At 37.6% G+C, this 20,072-nt stretch overlaps 1 protein-coding gene across 1 annotated transcript in view; it reads left to right on the forward strand.

Moving 5' to 3' along the window:
- Positions 1-15,944, forward strand: part of LOC140323501 (START domain-containing protein 10-like) — a 33,692-nt gene extending 17,748 nt beyond the window's left edge. The window contains exons 2-6 of the mRNA XM_072400600.1: positions 3,673-3,820; positions 9,155-9,258; positions 10,762-10,879; positions 12,127-12,179; positions 13,646-15,944. Of these exons, the coding sequence (XP_072256701.1) occupies positions 3,673-3,820; positions 9,155-9,258; positions 10,762-10,879; positions 12,127-12,179; positions 13,646-13,876 (654 nt within the window). The 3' untranslated portion in view covers positions 13,877-15,944. The remainder of the gene's footprint in view (positions 1-3,672; positions 3,821-9,154; positions 9,259-10,761; positions 10,880-12,126; positions 12,180-13,645) is intronic.
- The last annotated feature ends 4,128 nt before the right edge of the window (positions 15,945-20,072 follow it).

The raw sequence follows: 20,072 nt of genomic DNA on the forward strand, positions 1-20,072 counted from the left end.
AGTGCTGATCCTAATATCCCTCCTTCCCCACACACCCTTTGTATGTATTGACCTATTACATAATTTAAAAATCTAAAATCTTGCCCGACTGCAGGGACCATCATGAGCACAGGAACTCTGTAATATATGCTCAAACGGACTCTGCAGGCATCTGATATTCAAACTGTTTCCATCGCTCTCACCCACTGAGATTAAACTGCTGCATTAATAAAAGTGCGAAATAATCAAAACAAAGCAAGCACAGGCAAAATAAAGGGCACTTCTCTAATTACTTAGCATCAGAGCTGGGGGTTCATTAAATATTGAGGTGACCCTAATAAAAGGCCACTGACATTCCATTCATTGAGCAAGCTGTCACTTCCTGCACAGAAGAATACAGACACATGGGAGGAGGGAGCCATGAATAATGCACCTCTTCTCTGTACACCTGATACCAGAGATCAGTTTGGGTTACTAGGTAATGGTTTCTAGTTACAGCAGAGCTCAAACACTTGCTGTGACGAAAGAGCTCAAGAAAATGGGCTGAGATGGGTGTATGACCGGGATATGACCTGGTGTGGAGTTGAATTTTATACACTTGATTTCAAGAACCAAATACTACTGTGTCTCCTGGATACCTGCTTGAGGGAAAAATGTTATTGGTCATATCAGCTGAAAGGAAACTAAAAATGTTTTTTTGTGACTAGGGATGAGCAGAGCAATTTTAAAAGCTTAGTGTTGGCCGAGAATTCAACATGTTCATATCTAAACTAAAAACTTAGTACACAAGAATTAGTCGTTTTTTTTTTTTTTCTCTTTAAATATGTTAATATTAAACAGTATTTTTATAGCGCCAACATATTGCGCAGTGCGGTACAATAAATAGTGGCTGCAAATGACAGACGAATATAGACAGTGACACAGGAGGAGAGGATCCTGCCCCAAAGAGCTTACAATCTAGGAGGTGGGGGGAATACTTTAATATGCCTTCTTTCCTTACAGTATATTATTTCTATATTATATGTAATATCAAATATTTTATGTAATAAATGTAAAATGTAAAAAAAAAAAAAAAAAAAACTGGTTCCACCTGGACTGTTCTGTAGCACAGGTGCCTCTAAAAGCTTATTTGACTATGTGGAGTAGTTTGAATGTATCTTATCAAACCTAATTTCAGACCACAAAAAATAGGTGACAAACATATAGCCCAACAGGTTCCTAGTGTTGAGAATCAGTCAGCAGGAAAAACACCTGTGACGTCCACAACCTTTCATCAGCACATTACACCTGCATACCTATGGGGTAAACGTCAGATAATGTGAACAAGGTGTAGAGAGATTGCAGGCAGAATCTAAAAGTAAATGGCCTCAGAGGCTCCCAATCTGTAACTGTCAGGGGAATTCCTACGAAGCCCTGGTTACATTATTAATATTGTAGGGTCCTGCAGGCTGTCAGTATTGCTCTAGTTGGCAAACCAATGTTCAGGTCAGAACAGAGGAAAAGTAGGAATTTGAGGATTACAGCAAGCATGAATGTATTGTAAATAGAGTTGTCATTGTATTACAGCCCCTTTGTATCATTCTGGTGTAGTATGAAGTAGCTGAAGTATGTTACTGTATACATGTATAATTGTTCATTACTGGTAATTGTATTGGGCTCAGTTGACAATGGCGTGGTAACACCTGTTACTACAGTACATCCTATATGTTTTGTTTCTTCATGTGACATTGCCTGTAATTTATGTACAAAATTATTTGAATGTTCCTTTTGGACATTTTGCACTTAGGACTGTCTGTATGTATGTACCAAGTTTAACTACAACTAACATAGTTTTCCAAGTAATGCATCCAGGGGATCCCACACAATGCAGTTGCTCCTTAACATTTAGTTATTGCGCAGTATTTTTAAAGTTGTCATCTTCCTGTCATCTGCATTCAAACACTATAAAATTCCCCTGTTTTAATTGATAAATCACATCTCTCAGCAGCACGGTGGCTCACGGGTTAGCACTCCAGCCTTTGCAGTGCTAGGTCCTGGGTTCGAATCCCACCCAGGACACTATCTGCATGGAGTTTGCAGGTTCTCCCCGTGTCTGCGTGGGTTTCCTCCGGGTACTCCGGTTTCCTCCCACATCCCAAAAACATGCAATTAAGTTAATTGGCTTCCCCCTAAAAATTGACCTTGGACTGCATTAACCACATATGACTATAGTAGGGATATTAGATTGTGAGCTCCTTTGAGGGACAGTTAGTGACACGACTATGAACTTTGTACAGCGCTGCGTAATATGATGGCGCTATATAAATACTGTATAATATAATAATAATAATACTGCAATATATTCAAGATTAATAAAGGACAATCCCAAAACATAGAGCAGGACATTTGTTTGATCATTAACTGGCCCAGAGAGTATCTTGTCTGACAGTGCTGGCTTAGACATGTTGGTATTATCAGCTGTTGTTTGACATGGTATGCTGCTTTTACAAAGTAAAAGAGGACATAACTGATACTGTCTTCATTTACAAGCTGCACCATCAGTTTAATCATGTAAATGTACACAACACAATTTATATAAAAAATGCACTTACAACCTCCTTTTGTGCCTCCTTAAAAGTTGGAAGATGAAATTCCCTTTTTAATATTTACATTTAGTTTAATATTAACACTTGGTAATAGAAAGTAGCATCTGCTGTGTAAAAAAAAAAAAAAACTGTTTAAAATTACTTTGCAGAAACCAGTGATGCAGAATGATTTAAATGTGACTTTCCTGCAGCTGAGCAAATATCTGCTAAAATCACCAGCTGTGACATATTATCCACTGTAATTTCAATTTGTGATGTTTGTGTTGTTCATCTAAAGCAATGAAACAATTCTCTATAACACTAGGCTTTTAGTTACAGAACATAAAAGTTTAGATTTAACTACCTGTTACTGCATGGCTTTAGCTTTGCCGCAAGCTACGGACAGAGAAATATCTATGAGAAGGGATGCAGGCTTTCTCTATCCTTACCATAGCTTCAGAGTCGCTTTTGTTTGCAATATTGTTACTTCTCATAAGGCTAGACCATGAGCTGGCCATCTGATTGAAATCAATAGACTCCCTGTGTGGCTGATAACTATCTAAACCAAAGGTCAGCAAACTAGCCCGTAGTTTGTTCTGGCTTAACGCTCCTGGCCGATCGGCCTAATCCCAGCCAGCAACCTGCGGCTCCAGAGCCACGGGTTGCCGGCCGGATTGACCAGGGGGCGTTAGGCCGGAACAAACCACCAGCTAGGCGGTATCTGGCCTAAAGGCCGAAGTTTGCTGACCTCTGGTTTAGATCAGCCACACAGGGAGCATGCGGCTCTTGAGTCTCCTCTTGCTGTAGCTCCCCTATTTACTGCGGTCGGTAAATCCATCTCTGCAATGCATACGGAGGAAAGGGATTTCCCTTCAGGGGGCGTATCTGGTGGGGGGCAGAGCCATTAGGGTGGGACTCGAGAGAGTGTTCGGTCTAGTGTGCTCCTGCCCAACCCTGAAATGGCCTAGTGGCCACAAAAGTTTGCCTACCTCTGATCTAAACAGTGGCTAAGAGATACTTTGAATACATTCCATCCTTGTTGCAGGATAGTTACTTCATGAGATGCTTGACTGCACTTTTGAACTGATTATGTTTAAAACCTGATTTCTCTTCTGTTATTGTTTCTCAGATGCGTATTGTTTGTAAGGATGTCTCTGCTGAGGTTCTCTATGATGTTCTGCATGACACCAGCTACCGTAGGAAATGGGACACCAACATGATAGACACCTTTGACATAGGACGGCTTACAGTCAATGCAGATGTTGGATACTACTCATGTAAGACATTCCATATACTTGGGCAGTGCACTATACATATATCTTATGTACATAGTTGTGGGGTGCGTATAAGGTGGTATGTTTTAAATTTTACCTCTGCTATAAAAATATTAGTATTTTAGCATATGTGTTGTTGCCAGTCATGCTGTTTTGATTTCCTGTTCAAGAGTTTACTACAAATCAGACCAGACTCCCAACACCAAAATAAATAAAGGTTCAGGGAGTTACTGGCAATGCCCTAGTCAACCTGTTTTCTGCAGCTCCTGGGCTCTCAGACAAAATGGGAATTTCCTTGGCAATTTGGACACCTTTACCACAAAATTAAGGTTTTCATCCACAAGTATTACACAAGACTTCAAGGCATAACTGATGCTTAGAAAGGAAATACACAATATTGGGATATAAGGGTATGCAAATATTTGAAATGGGACTAACTCATTATTTTCCTTCTCACTAGGTTGTGTTTAATGGTTGTGCAATTCTGTGATGCATTATAGTTAAATTTGGATCCCCTCAAAAGTAAATGAAATGCATTTTTCCTGATCATTCATTGTTCCTTAAAAGAATGTTACACAGCTTACAAATTCTGCCATGGTATGTAAACTTGAGCACAGCTGTATATATTAAAGCCCCCAGGTTCATTCCACTAAAACAGATTGGCACCATAATGTATATACCATCTAGTAAAGTTACTGGAAAAATTAAACAGATTTGTTGTAGGAATACTAGAAGCATAGTAATCTATGCAAATGTGCATACAGTCCAAATATGGGCAATTTAGAGGATCCCGGATAATAAAAATATATAAAGTTTTAGCCAAAATGTATTCTGCTTCCCACTCTGAAATAAGGCACCAGCAGTTTAATTTACATTTATGATGGAACCAGGTCTTTACATTAAGCTGCAATCTTTAAGTTCTCAAAGTTTACTTTTTTCGCCAATCGGCAACAGCTGCAACTAAAAATAAACAGGTGATACTTTAAAAATTGCTAGTTTGCAATAATTTATCATGGAAATGTTATATATTTGTCAAAAATATACATACTTTGTCACTTAAGTACTGTTTGCATGATTTTTTTTTTCTTACGATCAAAATACACTTGAACATAGCAATTAAGGATGAGCTTAATACTTTTAAGGAATGCTGCAGTTTTCCCCAAAATTCCCATTTACAGAACTTGACTTTTTGTATTTCAATATTTTTATTGAATTTTATAGGTACAAGTACAATTAAGTCAACATAAAATACAAGGTATTAACAAGATTAACTGAACAAGGGACAGCAAAGTATGATTGTACGTGTATGGACATTGATTATTGACTCATACAATGTCTGAACCACAGAGTTGTCATAATCCTGTATATCTAATAGGAATAAATTCCTGAGATCAAAGAATTAGGGAACATGACATGCCATCTGAACTTGTTGATAAAGGTAAACCCATACACAGCGAAATTATAAACAGTAAGATAAACCAAACCTGTGTCCCTGTTATAAAATAAAACAAAACAAGAAACAATTAAACTACTGGGAGGGGAGGGGAGGGGAGGGAAGAGGAAGTTGTTCAGACCGTTCACATTAGCGTATTATATCTCACCAGGGAGGCTGAATCTATATTACATATTGTTAAATACGATCCAAGGTTCCCATATATCTTCGAATTTATCCAACAAATTCTTTAGAGTGTGGGTCAATCTATCATTGATCATAATCCAGTTCAGTTTAGTGTGTATAGGGTCTAAGGATATCGAGGGGGACTTCCAGGCTTTGGCCAGGGAGATTCTGGCCGCCAGTAATATCAGTCCAATCAACTTTTTTGAGGGACCAGGGAGGGACATGTCAAGCCTGCCACACAGGGCTGCTTCAACAGTGCTACCAATCGGTTGATGGAGAACGGTAGATATCAAATCGAACACCCTGTCCCAATATCTTCTGGCTATAGGACATGACCACCAAATATGAAGCATTGAACCTCTAGCGTCACAGCCCCGAAAGCAGAAAGGAGAAGTGGAAGGGAACATTTTCGCTAGTCTGTCTGGTGTGAGATACCACCTAAGAGCTACCTTATAGTTGGCTTCTATCATTGCCGAATTTAGGGAGATCCTGGAGAGGTAATCCACTCTATCCCACCATTCTTCCAGATCCCATGTAATACCCAATTCAGATTCCCAGTCCCTCATGTATTGCAATTTATCAGTTGGGGCTACTAAGGCCGAGTAGATCACTGAAATTTGTCCTTTGGTTGAGGCTTGAGAAAGGCACGTGCTTTCGAATACCGAGGAACGCATGGGTCTCGGGGCCGCTTTAATTACTGTATTGATAAATGAGGACAGTTGTCTATAGCGAAAATGTTCCGAGTAAGGAATTTCAAAACTACTGACTAAATGTTCCCAGGAAAACACTGCCCTAACATCAATCAAATCCTTCACCCTCCTGAAACCTTTAGAGATCCACCAATGGAAATTAGATAAACTTAATCACGGTGGGAATTCCAGATTATTCCATAGTGGGGTCAGAGGTTTATGGGATGAGGTAAGTTGCTGATAATGTTTGAATTTATCCCAAACCTGCATGGAGTGGGACAATGCCGGACCTAACACAGTCCCTCGGCCACTTTTCTTACGCCACATCAGGGATTATATTGATCCCGAGAATTTGTCTTGATTCTCTATTTCCACCCATTGGGGACGAGCTCCATGTAAAGTGCTCAACGAGATCTGTGCTATCTGAGCTGCTACATAATAATATTTCAAATTTGGAACCCCCAGACCCCCCTTTCGCTTTGGTGCAAAAAGAGTAGTCCTTCGTATTCTGGCCTTCTTCCCAGCCCAAATAAAATGCATTATTTTAGCCTGTAAAAATTCCAATTCTTTTACGGGGACCTGAAGCGGGAGCGTGCGAAACCTGGGGAGTAAGTTCATCTTGATAGCCGCTATCCGTCCTAGCCACGAAGGAGGAGCACAGGACCACCTACGCAGATCCGTATGGAGTTTTTTAAACAAACCTGTATAATTAGCCTTATAAAGGCTATTGTACAAAGGCGTCAGCCGTATGCCCAGATACTGAATGGACTCCTCTTGCCAACTAAAGTCAAACCTTTTACGCACACCCTCTAGCATTCCCAAAGGGATATTTATATTAATGGCTTGGGACTTAGATTTATTCACCTTTAGGCCAGAACACAAAGAAAAGTCGTCCAATAGTTTCATTAAATTGGGCAGAGTGGTGGTTGGTGAGGTAATAAACATCAGTATATCATCAGCGAAGAGGGCACATTTATGTTCTACTTGGCCACAGGTTATCCCTTGAATGTTAGGATCCTTACGCATGGCAATAGCCAGAGGTTCAATAGCTAGGGCAAACAATAGTGGAGAGAGCGGGCAACCCTGTCTGGTCCCTCTTTTGATCAGAATGGCCGTGGAGAGAAATCCCCCTAACGATATCCTTGCTTCAGGAGAGTCATACAATGCCAAAGAACTTGACTTTTTAAATGCATATTCACCTAATGCTGTACTTGGGTCCTATGGAGGTATACGCAATAGATAACACACCTCTAAATAAAAGGTAATTTAGGGTATATTTGGATACTGGGTGGTTAACTTCTATAGTGGCAGAAGTTAAGCAGTCCTCCCCAGTAGGATTTAGAAATATCCCAGAGTAAAGAGAACAGATACATTTAGCACTTTAGGGTAGGTTGGAGCATCTGGGGAGGTTGGTAAAATGGCTAATTTGTAACAATCCTAAAATGTGGTTCTTTTTACATAGTTACATAGTCAGTTTGGTTAAAAAAGACATTAATCTATCAAGTTCAACCACTAGGGAAAAGAACATATCCCAGGTAACAACCCTATAGACATAGTTGATTCCGAGGAAGGCAACAAAAACCTGGTTCAACTTGTTCCAACAGGGGAAAATTCTTCCTGATCTTGAGGCGTTCCCAGGATCAACAGTCTGTTGTTTTTATTTTGAAACTTTAATACTTAGTTATATTCTGTACTTCTAGAAAAAAACATCCAGCTTTATCTTAAAGCAAACTGTAGCAGTTGCTGAAACTACTTCCTGAGGAAGCGGATTCCACATTTTCACAGACATTACTGTGAAGAATCCCGTCTTCATCCAGAGATTAAACTTATTTTACTTATTTTTATTTTTCGAGACGTGGAATGCCCCCTTGTCCTTTGTAAAGACCTTAAAGTGAATAATTGGGGGAAAAAAGTTCTCCATATGAACCTTTTATATATTTATATATGTCTCTTGCCAAGGGAGAATAGCTGAGCTCCTCCATTCCTTTTATTAGTTTAATTGCACTTCTCTGAACTCTCCCCAATTCCATAATATTGTTTGTGAACTGGTGCATGCAAATATACCTCTGACATATACCACAGCACTGTACAAAGATCAGCGTTGTACTCGCATGAGTCTGAGTCAAATGTCTAGCAAGTTTGGTGTAAATGTGTTGATGCGTTTCCTAGTGATCTCACACACACACACACACACACACCCATCCATCCAAATATAGCTCGAACATATAGCACAGCACTGTACAAAGATGACTGGTACACTCACATGAGTCATATGTATGGCAAAGTTTGGTTTGAAATGTCTCCATGCGGTTTCCAGGTGATTACATACACACTTCCATATCTATAACACAGACATACAAACATACATCCAAATGGTACCCAAAACTGGACTGCAGGTTCCAGATGTGGTCTGACAAATGCTTTGTACAGGAGCAGGATTATGTCTCCATCTCTGCAGTCTTTTCCTCTTTTAATACAAGACAGTACAGCTTTAGAATCTGCAGCTTGGCATTGCATGCTATTTAGGTCTATGATCTACCAGAACCCACAGATCCTTTTCTATTTTTGACTCCCCCCCTCAATTATAAATGTCGTTTGCCACTTGGATGCACAATCAAACAGTACATCCAGGTCTGCTTGTAGATTATAGACATCCTGTATGGACTTAATTCCATTACAAAGTTTGGTGTCATCTGCAAAGACAGAAATGGTACTTTTATTGCCAAACTCTATATCATTTATAAAGATGTTTAACAGTAAAGGTCCCAACACTGAACCCTGGGGTACACCACTAAGAACCTTGTACCATTTTGAGTAATTAATTACTACTCTCTGGATGCAGTCTTTAAGCCAGTTCACTATTCATTTACAGACAGAATTTTCCAAACCTGTAGTCTCTTTCTATCTTATCTATCCGTATTTTTTAGCAGGAAAGATGTGTATTTGTAGATCACATAGTAAAAGTTTTTATTGTTAATAAATTGCACGTCTTGATTTCAAAACTCTGTAACATTTGTCTGTATATTACAGGGAAGTGTCCAAGTCCCTTGAAGAATAGAGACTTTGTAACATTACGATCTTGGTTACCTCTTGGTAATGACTACATGATAATCAATTACTCAGTAAAGCATCCGGTAAGTCTTTAATTACAGGTTTTCTTTCTACTAGTTTTACCTACATTTAAACATTTTCACTATTGTCTATGGATTTAACCCTTCCCTCTGGCAGTAACAATAGACTAGTTCAAAGAAACCTGCCTACTATGGTTTCAATAATGGTCAGTTTAGCAAACCTCTTGGTGGCACATTGTGCTTATTCATTTGTTCATTTTTGCAATGGGAGAACGTTTTAAAATTGCTTTCAAAAGACTAAGGGTTAGAGTTCATATTTACAAATAAAATTGGCAGTTTTAACTTTTGCGTAAAGGGCTAGTTAGAGATTTAAAGGGTTACTTCCTATACACATGGCAAATTTTCAGGTAACAATAACCACTTTCAACCAGCTTTAATCGCATTTTTGTATAAACTTTGTGTAGCACCCCTTTAGTATAGCGGGGGTTCCCTTATGGGTTAAGAGGTTAATCCTAGTGCATTCTAGACAGGTATAGAATGTGTTCTCCCTAGCTAGTGATGCCAGTCACTGCACTGGTGCATCAGTTTCTAGGCCAATGACACTTCTTTGGCGCTTTTTTTAGCGTCCTTCTGACATAAGGTAAATATTTGGACAACTGAGCTAAGTAGAGGCCTCATCGTGGACAACTGATGAAGCCAAGGTAGTCATGGTATGATGGCTTTGCCACCCCTTTGGTAGCCAGGTCTGGGGGACTGGAAGGCCAGACTAGCATGAGGGATGGGCTAAATTTTTTGCTGGCTAAGGAATAACCCTGGAGGGAAGTAGTTAGGACAGGAATTCAGAGAACATCCTAAAGCTGTCATTGTTAACTATATGCAATGCTTCTGGATGTAAATTGCTAATACTTTACCAATCTGCTACCCTAACCCTCTCTCCATATCTAAATCCATTTTAGAATTTTTTCAGTATTTGTGAGTGTCTTAAGCCACAGTGCTAGGAGTGACCTGGGTAATTTGAAATCTTAACTGTTGATGATAGTTTCCTTCATCAATTTATTTCATTTCATTGAAAGTGTTGAAATTGTCTGTAAACTAAAGCTTTTGTTACCAGCACAAAGGGATCAGTAATGATTAAGTATAGGTGACACTTGAGAATCATTGGTGCTAATGAAATTTACTTTTATTTGAGAACTAAAAAAAAAAAACCTTAACCTGTGCTTTACGTTGACATTTGATAAAAAAAAAAAAAAAAACAGCATTGTACTAGAACCAAATACTTCTGTATTTACATTTGCCCAACCAAACTTTAATATCAGGTTTTCACCCTACAAACAAAAATGGTACTGTTTTTGAAACATGAACATTTTAAAGTTATGAGATTAGGGGATTGTGTTTACAATCGTTGTAAGACCCCCTCTGCTATACAGGTAACAGGCTTCAATTCTAAAATTATGAACCTTTTTAGAGTTATATAATTCAGCCTGAAAAAACACACACATGTTATTGCTAATCTATTAAACGGCTTGTACACCCGGATTATGTAACTAGTACATTTTGTGTTTGCAGAAACATCCTCCTCGCAAGGACTTTGTGAGAGCAGTTTCCTTGCAGACTGGATATCTCATTAAAACCAATGGAGAAAACAGCTGCGTACTCTATTACCTCACACAAGTCGACCCCAAAGGTAATTCCAGAACACTGTATATCGGCTTTCTAATTAATTTAGAAAGTACTAAGTACTGTTTGTAAAAATAATCATTAGAAAATAAGGAAGTGAATCAAAGTGTTTGAGATTTGATCTGAATTGTGCAGGTGTTCAAGGCAGCAGAAGTTTTTTTCAGTTAAACCCAGTCAGCTGCTAATGTTTCCAACTTTTTTACAGATAGGGATGTGTGGCCCGTCACAACACAACACAATACAACACAACATAAAGAGCTGATATCCCCAAACTGGAAAAGCAAAAAGCACGTTGTCTCCTTACACTGGTTATAATTGCCTGTATGTTATTTACAATCTGTGGGTACTTCAGGCAAGGTGCAGGCAACAATGGGGATTGTTCTGCACCAACACATCTGTTGATTTTGAGTATAAGGCGTCTTATGTGCAGGACACAAGGTCAAACCCCATGTTTTATTTTAGGGAAAAAATATAATTTATTATTTTAGGTAACCTCTTTTCATATTTTAATCTGCTTTTGTTCACTACATAGCAGACCATTCCACCAGAAACTACCTCTTTCCTATGTGCTAACCTTGAAAGTCTGTCTGCTGTATTCATTTGGTCAGTCCTATGCTGCATTATGAGAACTGGAAAGCCAAATACCCAAGCAATAGAGATTTGTATTTTTTATAGTTTTCAGATTTTTATTTTTTTTTTCCAATGCAAAAGACCAGATGTACAATAGGTCAAATTAATTACAGGCCAAAATCACTATCGTTGCTGTTTGTAATTAGTTTATAAATGGGTTATATCTATCCTTATTTCAAATATTCATTTTAATTTTATGTACTGAATTGCAATCCTGTTTCTTGCAGTTTGTATGAAGCTTTTGTTGCCAATAAGATCCTATAATTCCCACACTGCCTACAGTCTGCACTGGCAATTTAAAATTGCCCATCTAATGCCCCAGGGCCTAGGACAGAGTCAGCAAGTGGTGTATTTGCTTGCATATAACTGGTCCTTTAGCCACACAATAGGTGTTTTGTTTTTTATTGTTTGTGTAGGTGTCTTATTACAAAAACATTATTTTAAAAAAGGAGTGTTAAGTTCTTTATTTTCAATATTTCATTAGAATTCTGCAAACGGTTCATGCTGCAGTTAGGACTTTTACACATTAGATGGCACTCTATGACTAAAATGTGTATGATGGAATTTCAAGAAACTGAATTGCATTACTTCTGTAACTCACTTTTTTTTCATTTTTTAATAAAGGATCATTACCAAAGTGGGTAGTAAATAAAGTATCTCAGTTTGTGGCTCCAAAGGTAAGTGTTGAAAAAATAACTAAAATAAAATTTGCAAATATATATATATATATATATATATATATATATATATATATAATCTCAACAAGTTTCAGAGCAAGTCCACAGTAACTACACTATCCTGTGAGTTTATTTTGTACATCATCACATATACCATTGGAGTAGCTTTAAAACATTGCAGTACTGTGTGTGTGCCGGAAATTGAGGGTGAAAGATTTCAGTATTCTAAAGCACAATATAATAAGTATAGGGCATGGACAACAATGCAAAAAATATATAAAATATTTTTATGTATACATAACAGGCACGGACATGCAGGAGGGACTTTACAGACCTAGGTTTTTTCTACTATTCTGTAGATACCTATGGGAGAGAGGGAGTATGTACAAAACCAGTCACTGTTCATAAGAAATGGAACATTATCATATGCATGGCCTCTAATATAGGAAACATTTTCACAGTGGAAAATGCAGAAATAGGATTACACTACACATGATCACTACTAGTCAAGCATGAAAATATTTGCTTGGTATGTATAATATGTTTGTTTAGCCCAGATTTCAGATTTATAGTGCACATGTGTCATGTATGAATGTACATGTTGTTTAAATCTGTAAAAAGGCTTTAAATCAAACCCCCACATTAACGCTGTAGGTGCAGGCACTGGGAATTAATTCATCCTCAGATATCACAACGGAAGTTTGGTTCAAGCCCTTTTTTAAACATTTTATAGCTTCTATGTACTGAAAATCTACTCATTGAAAATTAGGGAAGATGAGCTAAAATTTTTAGATTCTTGGACAATTTTAAGTATTTACATTTCGTCACAGTACCCGCTCTTGCTGGGTAAAGAAAAAGGTTGTGTCTCCCTACAGAGACAATATAAATACTTGCTATAGAGTCCAACCCCTTCCTAGTCTTTTATGTAAAAAAAAAAATGCAAACACTTTAAGAACAAATATTCTATAATATATAGGATGGGTTCATATCTTTTACATATTCAGTGTTTTGCAAGTGGACTTTAATACCTATCTTAGGCTGGGTCTACACGGAGGTTTTAAAAAATGCATGTAAACGTTCCTACTGCGTATTCATGCACTTTTATTCATGCTCTTTTTTTTTTTTTTTTTCTCTCATTCACTTTTAGCTTGCCTTTTAAAACGCTGGGAAACGCCTATGTCGCTTATAAACGTGGGAAAATAAGAAAAAAAATTTTTTTTTTTTTTTTTAAGGGTTGCAAGCAGCATTATAGATAATGCTTATAAATGTGCCTCAAGGAAACATCCTGGTGTAGTTTAGCCTATTGTATTGCATGGAAATTTCAAACATGGGCTTTTAAAGCCTCTAGTTAAACACTGGGGAAAACATCCATGTAGACTAAGTCTAGACTTCATAGTTGATGTCTGATCTTCTGTGAACTTGGTATACTTCTACTAATACAATGTTTGAAAACCTTTATTCTACAGGCCATGAAAAAAATCTATAAAGCTGGATTAAAATATCCCGAATGGAAGAAAAAACATGACCCACATTTCAAGCCATGGGTGTATCCAGAGCAGAATACCCTTCCAACCGTGAACTTGGAAGACCTGGCAATTCAGAGGGCTGATGAACTGGAGAACATAGATGAAAGTGGTGTGTCTGAAGAAAAAACACATATTAGTGATGATGAAGATGGCCTCTCAAAGGATTCTTAAATAGATATTTTTAGTATTTCATATTATGCTATCCAATTTCAAAATTTGATTCACAACTAATTTACTCTGTGAACCCACTCACCCCATCCCTTTCTACCATTTTCTGATCTTTTTATATCTTTTACAACTCAGGAACTAGTTGAGCTGTGTCTGAAAAAGTCTTATTGAAAGAAAATTTAGTAATGATCTCCACCTACATTATTGTTTTTCCAATAAAAGTCATACTTTGTTTAGCACTCACACATCTAGAAGTGGACAAAATCGGGGTCAGGCCTTCAGTAAGAGACAACATTTTGCCTGTGATGCTGTTGCCTTCATAAGTATCTTGTTAATAAACAGCAGCTCAAGGAGAAAAGATCTTGATCCTCATGATACGTGTGGGTCAGATGCTACATGTTACGCCTTAAACTGCTGGTGAAAACTAGTAGTGTAAATTGTCATTGTCAAGTACAAGGCTATGGACATTAGATGTTCTTAACAGGCAGTAAATTTTGTGGTGGGGAAAAAGCCTCTGCAGTTGCTTGCACTATGGAACAATACATCCTTAAAGTTCATAGTAGGGAGTGCTGAAGCCATCAAGGTAGTTATCACAATCACTTGGCTCCCTTCTCTCAGTGGTGATGCACAATATACATAGTGATGTACAGACAGTCCTGTCCTGTTAAATGGAAAGGAGAGGACAACTGAGTGGCACCTGGCTGTGCTGTACTCCATAGGTGTTTAGAGTGGACATTCATCAAAATTAGTTTAAAATTAGCAATACACTGTGAACAATGTCTGAACCGCTGTACACATATCAGATCATCTGATGGGTGTATGTAGCTCAGAACATCCAACCTAAAACTAAATTGTTCCACAGTGCCAGCAGCTACAGTATTTACTGTTTCCTTAAAGTGATATTGTGTTTACCATATCTAACATGCTTCTAAAATTGTTGGCCCTACTTTTTGAGTCCTTAGTGGAGACCAAAATCCTTAAATGCACACTTCAAGTCATTAAGTAACAGCAAGCATACCAGCCAGACAGCTGGCATCTGCAGTGTAGGTAGTCTACCATGGCAGCCTCAAATTTTTAACTTGATATTGTTGCTACCATGGCTAACATTTTTTTTGCTTTTTTAAGGATATTTAAATGCTTGAATATCAAAAATGTTTGGCCCCAAGTTTACTTTAAAAAGGCACCCACCAAAAAGGATATACATAGGCTGCCTTTGCTGCCCACCCCTAAAAGTTCTAGATATTTGGCAAATAGTTGACTTAGAACAAATATTCAGATTTAGAGTTCTTTTAGGGACAATGACTTTTTGGAAATCACTGACAGCCAGGCAATTCTGTTTGGCTATGGTCAGCCATGGCACTTTGGGTACCTAAAATCCTTTTATGAAATATTGACAATATGGAGAAGATTCACAAAGAACCATTTTTCAAAAAAAAAAAACCCAATTTTCGACTTGTATTTTTTCCCCAACATGCAGGTTTTTTTTTTCTTTAAAAACAGAAAGCTGAAACATTTTAACTCCAGGGTAAAAATGTTCATATGATTCGTTAAATAGTTCTAAAGAGTAACTTTTAATGAAATTTTCCACTGTAACCAGAAAATGCTCTGACACTTTTAAGAGACTGCATGAATGGCATTGTCATGTGTGAGACCCTTTACTGTATATAAGTGAAGAATTCCATACACCTCTGAGAGGTCTGCAGTTACCTTTGGTACTCTTAAAGGACCTTTATCAAGGTAAATCATAATTCAGTGATTTCTCTGTGTCTTAGTATTAATTCATCCAATGTGTGAAGCAGAACCAACACGCTTAAAGCACCTTATTGTGGTGTGTGATTTCCACATGCATTTTTTTTTTTTTTTTTTTGCTTGCAAAAAAAAGGCACATTTTTCATTTATTTTTACCATAAGTATCTCCAATTTGGATTCAGAAAAACAGTTCAGTAAGTAAAAAAAAAAAAAATTGCTTCTTTTTGTTTTGAAAATGGCAGTGTGATCTGATATTCTTTATTAAAAATAAAATGTGTGCTTATAAATTATATTTTCTTGAGCAATAAAATGAGTGAAGCCATTTTGTACATGTTTGATTTTTAAAAGCACCTCACCCATCTGTTGCTATCGTACTTATCTATCCCGGGTTCTAATATGACATTCAAGTCTCTTTATCGACAGTGAAAACAAATTTACTGAAACATTGAAGAACATATAAAGACACTACCTGAAATTTGAATGATGTTCACTGTGGGAGTAGCTTCCTAAATTCCTTTTGGAAAATGATATCCTCTTTCACATGGCACAATGGGGTGGTTGTAGGAAAATTGTAAACAATCGGAGTGTGAGTTCAGGCAAAACATGGCATGGTTTAAGAAGCCAACCTGCCATCATAGAATGCCTTTACACCAAAGAAAGCATCATGATGAAGCAAACGGCTCTAAAGACTGCATAAAGAATATGAAAATGTTTAATAGTGGCTTTTATGTAACGTCAACAAATAAAATCTTCAACACTACTATAAAGAATGATTTCTTTGCATCTTTACATTTTCTGGAAAGAAATCTTTTATATGGTCTCACATAATGAAATCCCAGAGCCCACTACAGAACAAAGAGCAGATTTTATGAATCTTTTGCATGGATTCTGACTCAACAGTGAAGCACAGTGACTTCCTGCCAACTGATTGAGTTTTGACGTCTATCTTCCGGAGCCTGTATGGTCCAGGAAATGGGAAGTTCTGTTCTGCAGGAGATAAGTGAACAGCTGCACACCAGTAGTCGAGCATGCTAGAAAACAAAGAACCTGCAACAAATTTCATTTTCCTTTGTTTAAATCCAAGAGAATACATGGCATTGCTCACAAGGACAATTGTCTGTTCACAATGACTAAATTAAAAGAGAGTTTGGGGAATTCCCTTTATGTAAAAAGCCACTTTTTACAAATGGCGGATATCTGCACAATGCCTTGCACATAGGGGGAGCTATATACCTTGCCATACCAATAAATTCAAATTTTTATGTGTGCGTTTTAAGAGCCAGTTACAATACTGAAGACTGCTGTGTTACATTAACACACACACACCTCCCATTTGCACGAGAATGTTCTAAAATTGCTGCACCATTTTTTTTTTGTAAATCTGTACATAACACACAGTAGTGCATCATTATGCGGTGAAGAAAGTCAAGGTTCCAAAGACTGCCATTTAGAATTATTGGCTTTGTGTGAACCTAGCTTAAAGCAGAACTAAAACTCCACTTTCAGGGGCAACAATTTTTTTTGACCAAAGAGACATTCCAAGAATAATGTTGGATGCAATGTAACTTGCATCAGTGGCCATCCAATGGTAGAGGATTGCCACAGTACTTATTTGAATCAGCTGAGGAAAAAGAGTATAAATATGCAAATGTTGGACTGTAAAATAATGCTAGGAACTGCTAAACGCACAGTTTAGAGCAGCAGCTTGGTGTCAAATGTAATACCACAGCTCTGACACATAAGACCTCACCTGCAGAAATAAAGTAATCACAGCCCTGCCAATGTCAACACGTAAAATGCTGAAATTGTGTTTGTTTTCGGAGTTTAGCATATTTGGGGTTTGATATAAACACTTCATATACAGGTTTGTTTATATGTACAGTTTAGAGCAGTGGCCACCAACCTTTACAGACTGGCAGACCACTAAATTTACTGGCTCCGGACTGCGTGACCAGTTGCGCGAGAAGCCAAGTGTCACTCAACTGACATTATAATTCCAGAACCCGCCCACTCTCCCATCGAAGGTCTGAGCCTGCGATGGGAGAGTGGGCGGGTTGTGTCCAGAGATCTGTAAGAGGTATGTGGTCTTAGAACTGCGGACCACCAAAATTTCCTCGCGGATCTTGGGGACTGCTGGTTTAGAGGATGTGTTTATAGCACATATTTTGTCACTATTTCATAGAAGTTTTGAAGTTTTTTAACTACAGAATTCACTGATTGGCATTAGTAATGGCAAGTAACTTCTTTACTTTACGCTGTATTTTTCACCACTATTGGGTATTTATTTACATATATTTATTATTTTTGTTTGAGAAGCCTTATTGGCCTTGTTTCTGCCCCCCTTGGTCTGTCAGACTTACAACTTGTGAAAGAATTTGCCTCATTATCCTAGACCTGGTTTTACATGTTAAGTATATATATTTTTGTGTAATTTGATATACACCACAATGCATTGAAATAGCTTGTTAAATTTATTTTCTTTTGAAAAAAGTTGGTTTCATTGTTCTCCTAAATCCTGAAAAAGCGAACTAGGTTCTGCCAAAACGCGTAGAATACTTGATTAACATCCTTTAGAGACCTATCGTGTGTTTTTGATGTGTTTACTAGTTATAAATACATTTTTGAAGTGGTTTTTACATTGGTGAATCTGAATATTTGTATTAATATGCCTCAAAGTCCCAGAGATTTTTTTTTGTCTCCTTTTTCTCCTTTCTGTATGGTAAATAAGGGGTGTGGCATAGCTGAAATCCAAAAAGGGGGTTTGCATAGTTTTAATATTAAAGATCTATACTTGCCAATACAGGGCTCCACTACTCTTCCCTTTAGGTCACATTCCAGCACGGAATGAGAGGAGTCTTTCTGTCACTTTTCTGGAAATTAATCTAATGCCTCCCTTCAACTCTGTTCAAACTTAAGACAATGCCACTGAACAATCTATATCAGAAATCCTTAAATTAATATTAAAATCATGGCCACTTTTCTTTCATAGGATAACCAATGCATGAGTAAAATGCATCACTGCTGGAATGGTAAAAAGGAAGGTAAGTGAATTAGAGGACAAATATCACTCAGAACCCATCAAATGTTCAGATGTAAAGTGGAGAATGAATGCAGCTAAAACTGGAGCTGAGGACTAGAAAACCATTTTAGATATAAAATGAGCATTATGACCTTTCTGAGACTGTCCCTGGTTTTTTGAAGAAATGGTGACTACACTTTTTGACTGAGGTTATTTCTGTGCTAGCTTTGTGGTAGAATGGGTTCATAAAATCCTAGTCTGAGCACCTCAAAAGAATCTAATTCCAAATCCTCTGAAATCAATCTTCTCTAATCAAGGGAATGAGATATCATTCTGAAAACAGCAAGAGAAAATGCCAACATAATCCATTTACCCCAAATACATGCACCTTGCAGATATTGAGTTACTAATGAACTCATCTGTATACCAAAGTACTCTATAGTGAAATGTGAAGTTATCTGAGTGACAGCTAAAGCTTGGCCAAAATTGGGTCATGTAACAGGACAATGTTCCCAAGCATACCATCAAATCTACAACAGAATAGCTGGGAAAAAGGTCAGTCAATGTTTCAATCTGATCTAAATGTTATTATGGGGCCTTAAGAGAACTGTGCATACAAGAATGTCTCAATGAACTAAAATAATGATGTCAAAAGACTGGACCAAAACAATGTGAGATGAAGTCATATGGAAAATGAATAAATAAAGTTATAACCCAGTGAAATATGTTTTATGTTGCTTTACACCAAAGGTTATATTTAAATAAATTTTAGAACCTCATAGGGACCAGATTATTTTTATTATGTCCTGATATGTATACCATAGAGTTGAAAGAATACTTTCTTTTCCAATGATTGTATAACCTTTAGGTCAAAGAAAAGTATTGCAGTTTCAGACACTGCTGTTCCTTAGTAATTATGGCTGATTCCTTGCTGTACATTCTCAAAGGTGCCTCGTCATATTTTAAATTCCTGTTCCAATGCTATTGTTTCTTTGAGGCCCCTTTGGCTCTGGGCTCCATGGCATCAATGCTAATATAATCCTTCCACCACAGTTATTATTATTATTGATACTCTATAAACAAGTGTTAATCAGCAGAACATGCCAACCTAAATTTGACAAAATATGAGGGCCATGGCTGAAAGCTGTATTTGATTTGTTGTATATGCCAGCAGAAATATGCAAATAGAATGTGACCACCAATGTTAAAGAACAATTTTCTTCCACATTTGTAACTGTACCATTACGGTACCTTCTGCCTACCTGTGAACAGCTGTACTTAGCTGAGAGAGGCTCTCCTTAACTTTTCCACATTTATGGTCATTTGACACAGGGGAAACTCCTCTTCATTCAGATATGCCTTTGCATCTATGATCTAGTATAGGGGTCAGCAAACTCCAGCCTTTAGGCCAGATACGGCCTAGCTGGTAGT

The sequence above is a fragment of the Pyxicephalus adspersus genome, chromosome 2 (genome assembly GCF_032062135.1).
Source record: "Pyxicephalus adspersus chromosome 2, UCB_Pads_2.0, whole genome shotgun sequence".
Taxonomy (NCBI): domain Eukaryota; kingdom Metazoa; phylum Chordata; class Amphibia; order Anura; family Pyxicephalidae; genus Pyxicephalus; species Pyxicephalus adspersus.